Source organism: Oncorhynchus mykiss, chromosome 15 (genome assembly GCF_013265735.2).
Source record: "Oncorhynchus mykiss isolate Arlee chromosome 15, USDA_OmykA_1.1, whole genome shotgun sequence".
In the NCBI taxonomy this organism is placed as follows: domain Eukaryota; kingdom Metazoa; phylum Chordata; class Actinopteri; order Salmoniformes; family Salmonidae; genus Oncorhynchus; species Oncorhynchus mykiss.
The window spans coordinates 67,370,274-67,381,837 of NC_048579.1; the positions used below are offsets into that span (position 1 = coordinate 67,370,274).

The window sequence follows — 11,564 nt, forward strand, 5'->3', positions numbered from 1 at the left end:
TACTTAACAGCTTATCTACATGAACACCAACCACCACACACACACACAGGCGGGCACCGGTAGGTCCCCTGGGTGGCACACACACTGGTGAACCTTCATAGAGGTCTGATGTGTGCCTTTCTGAATAGACACTGAACAGGGGGACAAACACTCACACACACCTGACACCACATTGACTGACATGAACCTGTCAACACTTCCCTCTCACCAGCGGGCCTCTGGCTATTATTGGCCTGGGTGTCTCTCATACTCGGCATGACTGTGTCTGGGTGACAACAGCCAGACGACCCACGCAGGCCAATAAAGTGAATGATGTGCTCCAGCTCCAGTGTTTGTTTCCAAGGTTGGATTAGACTCAGAGAACAACAGAGCTAAAAATACAAGGTGACTGAGGATTTGATGCAGGGGGACAGGCTTTAAGATTCACCATCTGTTGACAACTGAACTCACAACACCCACAAATGGTTTCTGCTTCTTATTAGGCTGGTGTAGCTGTCTCGTGTGTCCAATAATCTACCAGAAGTTATGCTGTGGTTGTGAGTTGAGGGATAGAGTTTCTTGCATTTCATTCCTATTCCTTAGCTTTAGAAGACTAAAACGGTCTAACAGTGGGTGTACGACAGTGCTGATGAAACCTTTGGCCAGGTCATCCAGAAGATCACTACTTTACCATATTAATGTGTTTCCTGGGATATGAAACACTGTGCTGCTGGATCACAACCTTTTGACTGAAGGTCATTGTCAAAGTGTTTTTCCCTCGCCTGTAGGCAACTTCCATTTGAAGTTTACAAAGTAGCAGATGAATAACCCCTAGTATCGCCCAACCCCTTGTTTTTCAATGGCATTGTCAATCTATCGTTTGCCAAATCCATCAACACTGTTAACCCAAATTACAAAAAATGACATGTTGGTTTCCAAACCAATATGATTGCTGTCATACCGTGTCTATAGACTTCTTACAGGGTAAGGAACAACATGTAATTTTGTAATTTGGGTGAACTATCCCTTTAAGCTGCTACCCATGGCCATTCATGCCTCTATTAGATCACTGAGTACCAGACAATAGAAAATAGACACTGATGTGAGTTCGCATAACAAACCAAGGACATCCTTTGGTGATTCATGTTTTATAATGCCATAAATAAAAGACACATACATCTAATCTTCCATAATAAATAGCAATAGTGAGATATGCACCACACACAGCTTTTCAAGAAGTGGTTAACTGTCCCAGCGTGATAGGCTAAGTCGTCAATGACAGGGTGGAGAGATCATGTGCGAGGATGTCAGCGAAGGGTTAAATCATGCTGTTTTACCATTGACATCAGCCCTGAGGGAGTCAGAGTCCGAGAGAGCAACATGTTGCTTAATTAGTTAGGAAATCATCATGATATTGACAACTGTAAACGTTCATCAGCCTCAAGCCTTTCCTATTTCTGTAAGACTATCAGCCTAAAGGTTTGACTCAGTGGAGGACTATGATGACTTCACTATTCTACATTACTCCAATCATTCACTTAACTTTTATGGAACTTCATCGTGTTTAGGTAGTTCACATCTTCACGTGCTTTATAAACGCATCAATTCCTAATCTCTCGTGGACAGATTATGGAACATAAATGTTATCGTAACGTCTGTCAAAAGTTGGTGGGATGTGACGACTAACGAGGAGCAATAGTTCGGTGCTTTTCCGTCACTGGTTATTTGGACGTATCAGGATTGGGTGAAGATGGTGCTTTAGCTGAGAGTTTCCGTTTAAGGGGTGGAGACTTTGCTAGTCTTGTTAGTATCTTATCTCATACATTTCTCCCCATAACTTAATTGAGCGTTTGACACAATTACGCAATATTTTTGGGGGGGTTTCCAAGACTACCTCATAAAGTCTCATCTGAGGGCTTTGTGGTATACTGTTTATATTGGGTTGGGTTCCAAAACGAGTTTATACAGGGTGGTAAAATATTTGGTAAGTAGTACCTGAAAGAAATCGCAGGCTTTGTAAAACTCTTATAGAAACCCTTCCACTCCAGCAGAGAACTACAACCTGTTTTACAAAACTACAAATCCATCTAATGGACTGCTCAGCACTGGACTCCTCACAATTTAACCCCATGCTGCCTTTGTACTGTGGTAGGGTGTGTGGCGGGGCACTTTCAGGGACTACACAGCTCCTCCTCCTCTTCCTCCTCTCTGGACCATGTCCTGCGCGTGGTTCCTGTCCCAAGGCTGTAGCATGGCTTACTGGCCGCCAGATGCGTCAAACATCTTCTTGCGGCCCTCCATGCCAGACATGGCCTCCACATTCTTACGCCAGTCGGTCACCTCAGACGTGAGCACCTGAGAGGGAAGAGGAACAAATACTGTGCTGTCAGACATCAGCGTTTAACTAGCTTTAGCACCCAGGCTTCCTTGTGTTCGTGGAGACTTGTCTCAGGTGGCCACATTACAACCTATCCCCATACAATGTGTAGAGGGAAAACAAATAGAGTAGTGCTATGCTAACTCATGTTTGATTAGCTAGCTAGCTACTATAATAAGCTAATGTTATGGTCTCAGATACTCTCAGTTCAACCATTAGATGTAAATGCTTGGAGGTCCATAGTAGCATGGTTTCCAGTACCACGCCATCTCCGCACAAGCCAGTGCTTACTAGTGCCAGAGAGGTTTCAAATTTCAAGGTGAGCTAACTTAAAGCTTCAGGAGAAAGGAAGGATGCATTGGTAAAGTATTTGTACATGGCCCAAGTCCCAGTTACCTTGTCTTTGTCCTTGTTGGTGTCTTCCTTCTTGACAGACTTGAGGTTGGACCTGAGGTCCATAGAGCCTTTGTGTTTGGTTCCCAGCAAAGCTCTCATCATCTCGTCTGCAGAGACGCGCACCTTCCTCAGGGCGGGCTTCTTAAACTTCCCTCCTAAGTCCTGCACCTTCAGCTTCAACTCATGGATCTGTAGATTTAATCAAAATCTACTATTAAATATTATAGCAACTTAAGCCAACACCTAGCAACCACTTCAAGAAGTGTTGGTTTGATACTTGCTGGACCTGGGTTCCAATCCTGGCCAGGGCCAACCCCAGGAACTGGCACAGACCATTGATTTGGCCCTGACCCAGCTGCAAAACTGAGACTAACCCCCATTTGTTGCCTCCACAAGAGGCAGGACCTGAGGATAACATCTCACCCAAAGGGCCGAAGACTTACATCTTTGTTGTGCTTGGTCACTTTGGCCTCACAGTCGTATCTCTCCTCATCTACCACATCTATCTTTCCATGGAGCTGCTTGCATAGGTCCTGAAAAAAATAGATAAACATACTAAGATTAAATATACACAAAAATAGGTGATATCTAGAACCTAAAAGGGTTCTTCGGCTGTCCCCATAGGAGAACCCTTTGAAGAACCCTTTTTGGTTCCATGTAAAACCCTTTCCACAGAGGGCCCCAAAAAGGGTTCTACCTGGAAACCACAAAGGTTTCTTCTATGGGGACAGCCAAATAACTCCTTTGGAACCCTTTTGTCTAAGAGTGAAGAATCAAATCTCATTGAGATGCAGTACCAGTCAAAAGTTTGGACACACCTACTCATTCAAGGGTTTTCTTTATTTTTACTGTTTTCTTAATTGTAGAACAGTAGTGAAGACATCAAAACTATGAAATAACACATATGGAATCATGTAGTAACCAAAATAATGTTAAAACAATCAAATTATATTTGAGATTTGAGATTCTTTAGTATCAAATCAAATTTCAAATCAAATGTATTTATATAGCCCTTCTACATCAGTAGCCACCCTTTGCCTTGATGACAACTTTGCACACTCTTGGCATTCTCTCAACCAGCTTCATGAGGTAGTTTCTTGGAATGTATTTCAATAAACAGGTGTGCCTTGTTTAAATCTAATTTGTGGAATTTCTTACCTTCTTAATGCATTTCAGCCAATCAGTTGTGGTGTTGTGAAAAGGTAGGGGTGGTATACAGAAGATAGCCCTATTTGGTAAAAGACCAAGTCCATATTATGGTAAGAACAGCTCAAATAAGCAAAGAGAAATGACAGTCTATCACTACTTTAAGTCAATTTGGAAAATTTCAAGAACTTTAAAAGTTTATTCAAATGCAGTAGCAAAAACCATCAAGTGCTATGATGAAACTGGCTCTCATGAGGACTGCCACAGGAAAGGAAGACCCAGAGTTACCTCTGCTATGATGAAACTGGCTCTCATGAGGACTGCCACAGGAAAGAAAGACCCAGAGTTACCTCTGCTATGATGAAACTGGCTCTCATGAGGACTGCCACAGGAAAGAAAGACCCAGAGTTACCTCTGCTATGATGAAACTGGCTCTCATGAGGACTGCCACAGGAAAGGAAGACCCAGAGTTACCTCTGCTATGATGAAACTGGCTCTCATGAGGACTGCCACAGGAAAGAAAGACCCAGAGTTACCTCTGCTATGATGAAACTGGCTCTCATGAGGACTGCCACAGGAAAGAAAGACCCAGAGTTACCTCTGCTATGATGAAACTGGCTCTCATGAGGACTGCCACAGGAAAGAAAGACCCAGAGTTACCTCTGCTATGATGAAACTGGCTCTCATGAGGACTGCCACAGGAAAGAAAGACCCAGAGTTACCTCTGCTATGATGAAACTGGTTCTCATGAGGACTGCCACAGGAAAGAAAGACCCAGAGTTACCTCTGCTATGATGAAACTGGCTCTCATGAGGACCGCCACAGGAAAGAAAGACCCAGAGTTACCTCTGTGGCAGAGAATAAGTTAAAGTTACCAGCCTCAGAAATTGAAGCCCAAATAAATGCTTCACAGAGTTCAAGTAACAGACACATCTCAACATCAACTGTTCAGAGGAGACTGCGTGAATCAGGCCTTCATGGTAGAAATGCTTCAAAGAAACTACTACTAAAGGACACCAATAATAAGAAGAGACTTGCTTGGCCCAATAAACACAAGCAATGAACATTAGACCGGGTGAAATCTGTCCTTTGGTCTGATGAGTCCAAATGTTTGATTTTTGGTTCCAAACGCCATGTCTTTGTGAGACGCAGAGTAGATGAACGAATGATCTCTGCATTTGTGGTTCCCACCGTAAAGCATGGAGGAGGAGGTGTGTTGGTGCTTTGCTGGTGACACTGTCTGTGATTTATTTAGAATTCAAGACACACTTATCCACACTTAACCAGCATGGCTACCTGGTTTTTCAACAGGACAATGACCCAAAACACCTCCAGGCTGTGGAAGGGCTATTTGACCAAGAAGGAGAGTGATGGAGTGCTGCATCAGATGACCTCAACCCAGTTGAGATGGTTTGGGTTGAGTTGTACCGCAGAGTGAAGGAAAAGCATACAACAAATGCTCAGCACATGTGGGAACTCCTTCAAGACTGTTGGAAAAGCATTCCAGATGAAGCTGGTTGAGAGAATGACAAGAGTGTGCAAAGCTGTCATCAATGCAAGGGGTGCTTACTTTGAAGAATCTAAAATCTAAATTATATTTTGATTTGTTTAACACTTTTTTGGTTACTACATGATTCCATGTGTGTTATTTCATAGTTTTGAGGTCTTCACTATTATTACATCATGTAGAAAATAGTAAAAAATAAATAAAAACCCTTGAATAAGTAGGTGTGTCCAAAATTTTTACTGGTACTGTATATTGAACAGAATAACCATGCTGGAATATTTACTTGAGTGTTGTTCAGTTACAGTCTCATTGTTTAGCTTTGTGATTGGCCCACTAGTTTGGCCCAGTCGTATTGCTTGTCTCTCACCTGTAGCTCAGCCAATGACAGTCCAGAGAACTGCAAGGGGGGCAGTCGCTCTCCCAGGTAGCTCAGTTTCTCCTCATCCCTGTCCTGCGTCTCCTGTTCCAGCTGCTCCATCGCCCTGGTAAGCAGCATGATCTGATTGGACGAGAGAAAGATCCGTCATTCCAGGGGTGGGCCAGAGGCGGAGGACCCAGTCTAATACCACCATGCAGTAGTTAGTCGTCCTCCATGCTTAACGGTGTCACTACAGCTGTATCCGTAATAAAGAATGACTTAGTTATAATCAATGTTAATTGTTAACATAATGCATGGTAATTTACCTTCAGGGAGAGCTTACGCGAAGCCGTAATCTTCGACTTCGGCTGTTGGGAAAAGGACACAATGTTATTGCAAATGTGTGCCCAGTGCTGTATACTTAAAAGTGAAACCTATTCATTTATTGGGACATTTTTGTGTTGTGTCACAACAAATCTACTATGGACCTAAAGCATTGGCCTACAAATGGGCCTGTTCCTGGACACAACTAGTCCCAGAATGAAAAACTCTTTCAATACAGATTCTCCATTGAGTAAACTTTTACTCTCTTTATAGCATAAGTTTATCCATACAGGGAGCCAGTTACAGTTTAGTCTGAATGTGGTCACTCAAAAAACATTGCCCTTGATTGCTGACAATAACCGATAAGACTGAAGTGGCAACCTTGGGACAACGTGTTCCCTCTCTATATAGGGATTAACACTGTTGAACCAGGGCTGTCTCTAGTTCTGGCTCTAGCTCACCTTGTCAATTAACTTGGGATTCATTGGCCTGGGTTTGTCTTGCTCCTACAGGGACAGAGGGAACATGTCAGAACATTGTTCAAAATTATCGAAGTATACACACTTCTATGAGAGGTAGCCTGAAAAATGTGTCTCCTGATTGATTGGACTTTGTTCAACATTGCATGTAAGATTCAACTAGACGTGAAAGAAATGCTTGGCATAACATACAAGTCAAAATAGAATGAAGAATTTTGATGTCCTAAATCTAATATGATGATGATGACGATGGTCATGATGATGATGATCGTGATGACGGTGAATTTATAAACATTAAAAGACTTACCTCACTTAAATTTGACCAGGTTTATGGGCACAAAAAGACAAGGGAGACACATAAGTAAAAAATAGCATTAGTGAAAAGAAAAACATAATTTGTAACCTGCTGGAGGTACATTACATTGTAATAGGAGACAGACAGACAGACAGACAGACAGACAGACAGAGAGACAGACAGACAGACAGACAGACAGACAGACAGACAGACAGACAGACAGACAGAGAGAGAGAGAGAGAGACAGACAGACAGACAGACAGACAGACAGACAGACAGACAGACAGACAGACAGACAGACAGACAGACAGACAGACAGACAGACAGACAGAGAGACAGACAGACAGACAGACAGACAGACAGACAGACAGAGAGACAGACAGACAGACAGACAGACAGAGAGAGAGACAGACAGACAGACAGACAGTTGCAGCCTTGTCCCCAAGCCCCATCATCATTTTACCCATGGATTAGGAAAAGGACACTACAGGAAAATGCCATTCTGCCGCGTATAGCATTGTAGCACCCCCTCAGTTTTAGCTCTGTGTATGGCTAACTGGCAGCTTAATTAACATAGTCATTCTGTGTCATTTGCAAGAGAATGTAAGCTGCAAGAGATCCACAATCAGGTAGAACGGACGTATCATACCCTCAGAAGCAGTTATTCTAACATACATACATTTTAACATTATAACTAGGGTCTACAACATGCTGCTACTGTAAGACTTAAATGGTTTATCATCTCAAGACAATAGGTAGAACACACGCATCATACTCCCAAAAGCAGTTATTATATACTTACATTACGTACATTTTTACTTAGGCTACAACATGCTGCTGTAAGACTCAAATGGCTTGTCATCTCAAGACAATAGGTCCACTTCATTATAATAAGGCTTAGGCTACGTACATTTATAACAGATAATAGGATGTATTTTTAAATAGATAACACACTGAGATTGAGCTATACACAATCATTAAAGCGGTATTATTAAAAAAATGTACTTGAAGGGAGCTATATGCATAATTAATTAACAGTCAAGCCGACCTATTGTCCCAGATAACAATACTCACTCATCAGCCATTATGAAAACCTTGGTTGGAGAGAGAAAATGTGATTTTGAAATCCGATCCAGGCGATTCAATTAGGGCATCTTCCCTTTGTTGAATCACCTGATCAGCCTGAAACCCTCAGATCATTTCAAATCACTGACAACAGCAACAAAACGCCACCATTCACTTAAGTACTTATTAAGTAAACTAAATAAATTCTTAAGTCATTTACTTAATAAATACTTAAGTTTGATTCTGAATCACAGAATCCCCAACCCAAATGAGTATTACCTGGAATAGGGTGGACCACAGTCGGGTCGGGTACAGTACTCTCTCACTGTCTCGCTCAAACAACAGAGGGATCTGAGACAATGGGGGGGATTTTCTCTTTTATGTGGGTCTGGGCAGGGCTGGGCAGCGGGTGGACAACAGATATAGCCTAGCACCAGAGTCCTGCAGGAATGGGCTGGCTGGACACCAGGGATGAAATATAACCTCCTGTGACATTGTGACAATGCAGGTCAAAATGTAATAATAAATCATGACCAATGCCTTAATGGCATTGTCTGAAAACTTCTGTGAATTCCTCTCGCTGCCTTTTGCAAAAAGCCCTTGTTCCTATGGAACACTGTAAATGAACAGGGTAATGTTGTTTGGGTTATTTTGTTGATTTGGAGGATACGTCCTCTTTTTCACTTGTGTGGTTTATATTCTCATTAAAGCCTATGAAATTGATCATCTTGTCCTGAAATGAAAAGAATACATGTGTATACTGGTTGTTGTGATTTTGATTATCATTACTAAAATATAAGTAAATGCCGAAATAATGGAAACACCAACATATTGTCTTAATAAGGCGTTGGGCCACCACAGGCCAGAACAGCTTCAATGTGCCTTGTCATAGATTCTACAAGTGTCTGGAACAAGAAATTCCATCCTTTGGTGTTTTGTTGATGGTGGAAACCGCTGGTTCAGGTGCCGCTCCAGAATCTCCCATAAGTGTTCAATTGGGTTGAGATCTGATGACTGAGACGGCCAGGGCATATGGTTTACATCGTTTTCATGCTCATTAAACCATTCAGTGAACACTCGTGCCCGGTGGATTAGGGAATTGTCATCCTGGAAAAACCGCGCCCATCAGGATAGAAATGCCGCACCATAGGTTGAAGGTGATCACTCAGAATAGCTGTGTATTAATTGTATAAAATGATTTTCCATGCCAGGAAAATGCACTCCACATCATAACAGAGCCAGAACCCTCATTTACTCAAGTGTTTCTTTTATTTTGGCACTTACCTGTGTATCTTAATAGGCTGCTGTGACAATGTACAGTAGTTGAAGCTTTTTTTATTTGATGTGACAGGTTTAATAGAGGTTAATCAGGGACAACAAATCAGAAGGCTCGTGAATGTTTTCCACGGCTATTTCAGCCACTTGTCAGAGCCTGTTATTGTGATATATGCAGAAGTGAGATGTGATATTTAAGCAATAAGGCACAGTGGGGTGTGATATATGGCCAATATACCACGGCTAAGTGCTGTTCTTTTGCATGACGCAACGTGGAGTGCCTGGACACAGCCCTTAGCCATGGTATATTGGCCATATACTACAAACCCCCGAGGTGATATTATAAACTGGTTACCAACATAATTAGAGCAGTAAAAACAAATGTTTTGTCATACCTGTGGTATACGGTCTGATATATCATAGCTGTCAGCCAATCAGCATTCAGGGCTCGAACCACCCAGTTTATAATATGCAGCAAAACACTGACATTCATAGTTCCAGTAGGATAGTAAAGTTGTCCTCAACTTTAATGATTGGTATATCTGAAGTATTGCTAGGCCCAATGTTCTGGAGCCGGTATTCTATGTGGCTCGAGCTTCTTGTGATCTTGTCTCCCCCCCGGCCTCCCTCTCCAGATAATAAAACATGTAGTTATGACAACGGGGACAGGCATGTCCCTCCTGTCACCAGTAATATGCCACATAACTGTTCAACTTCTCCTCCAGACATTCCACATGCTTCCCCTGGCCTATACTGTACATGAGTTGTGTGCAAAATGGCAGCCTATTTATAGTGCACTACTTTTGACCAGGGCGTTGGTCAAAAGTAGTGCACTAGGCTACATCCACGCAATAAGGACCGAGAGGGTGTGGTGTATGGCCAATACCTCGCCTAAGGGCTGTTGTTAGGTGTAATGGGAAGCCATGGTATGTCAAGAACAGCGTAGCGATACTCCAGATACAACAGTAAAGAAGTATTTTTATGTCGTCCCGGCTGGAATGCTGTTTTAGCCAATCAGACTACCCGTTTTATGAATAGGGAATGGGGTACCATATTAGATGTGCTCATGATCTGTCTTTTTGGAGTTCAAAAGCCAGTAAACACACTCTTATAGTATTTATAAGGAATTTATTATACATTTTATGAGACCATATTTATTATTAGATAGTCAATTGTTGGCATGTCATAAAGTTTCAAGGGATTGGAGGAAATATAGCAGTCAGACACATGAAAACATATCAGTCACCACAATGCCACTCTGAATCAATCCCCACAATGTGTATAACGTAGCTGTATACTGTAGTGTTTATAGGCCTGTACTGTTGTTTTTGCCGAGGGCTCAGAGCATATACTGGATGGGAACTACAGGGTTCTCATTGGTCACCGAGCTGATACCCCCCTCTCGGATGGAAAAGAGGTACGAGGGACAGGAACAGGGGTACAGAAGGGACAACAATGTCCGAGGGGGGTGGAGGCAAATGTTCTGTCATCACTCCCTCAGTGATCCCCAGCAGGTGGGCTGGCTATTTCTGCAGCAACCTGACACACACACACACACACACACACACACACACACACACACACACACACACACACACACACACACACAGCTATCTGAGACATTCTCAACATGCACTTCTGCTGTCGTTATGATTTCTGATAGGTACTGACGACTCAATATGTTGCCCTGTACGTGCCTCCATAATGTGCTTACGCTTGTAAATCTGATCACCGCAGCCATAACCTGTTCTGTTCATGAGTACTAGGCTTATTGTCACCTGTGTTTTTGTCATTTGCCTGTTATAAGATGATGCTCTCCTAAGGGGTATACTACGAAGCAGAATCAATGAGCTAACTTACCAGTTGCCTTAGCATTCTGAAATACATTTGGACAAGTTTGAAATGGACATGGTCTAATTAATTCAACAACCAATTAGCTTGAATTCGAAAATAATTCGTTATTTCAGGTTGTTTATCAAATTTAGCTGGCTAACTCATTGATCCTGCTTTGTAGTATACCCCCCTGGTTCATGTCCAGCCCCGCCCAGAATAAACTTTCTACAGATACTCTGAAACAGTTTGTCAAAAATATTTGCTCCAATGCTTTGGTGGCAGGTAGCCTAGAGGTTAGAGCGTTGGGTCAGTAACTGAACGGTTTCAATATGTGAGCTGAGCAAGGCGCTTAACCCTAATTTGCTCCAAGGGTGCTGTACTACTGAACCTGTAAAACAACACATTTCACTGCACCTATCTGGTGTATGTGACAATATTTTTTTATTTTTAACATATCGAGATTCCAGAAGGGCACCAAACCTTTATCTGGCTTGGGAATCATCTAAGAACACAACAACCTTTATATAGGA

General features: G+C 42.4%; 1 protein-coding gene across 4 annotated transcripts; it reads right to left on the reverse strand.

Moving 5' to 3' along the window:
- Positions 1 to 1,108: 1,108 nt before the first annotated feature.
- LOC110499840 (troponin I, slow skeletal muscle) lies at positions 1,109 to 8,422 on the reverse strand. Of its 4 annotated transcripts, XM_036945042.1 has the most exons (9): positions 8,206 to 8,296; positions 7,936 to 7,955; positions 6,874 to 6,877; positions 6,549 to 6,593; positions 6,090 to 6,131; positions 5,773 to 5,904; positions 3,196 to 3,285; positions 2,753 to 2,941; positions 1,109 to 2,334 (listed from the first exon to the last, which is right to left on the reverse strand). In XM_036945042.1, the coding sequence occupies exons 2-9, from the start codon at positions 7,944 to 7,946 to the stop codon at positions 2,236 to 2,238; spliced, it is 612 nt and encodes a 203-aa protein (XP_036800937.1). In that variant the 5' UTR covers positions 7,947 to 7,955; positions 8,206 to 8,296; the 3' UTR covers positions 1,109 to 2,235. The 4 variants fall into 4 exon arrangements, with proteins under 4 accessions (XP_036800937.1, XP_036800940.1, XP_036800938.1 ...); XM_036945045.1 differs by lacking the exon at positions 7,936 to 7,955 and having other exon boundaries at positions 8,206 to 8,422; XM_036945043.1 differs by lacking the exon at positions 8,206 to 8,296 and having other exon boundaries at positions 7,936 to 7,961.
- Positions 8,423 to 11,564: the final 3,142 nt, after the last annotated feature.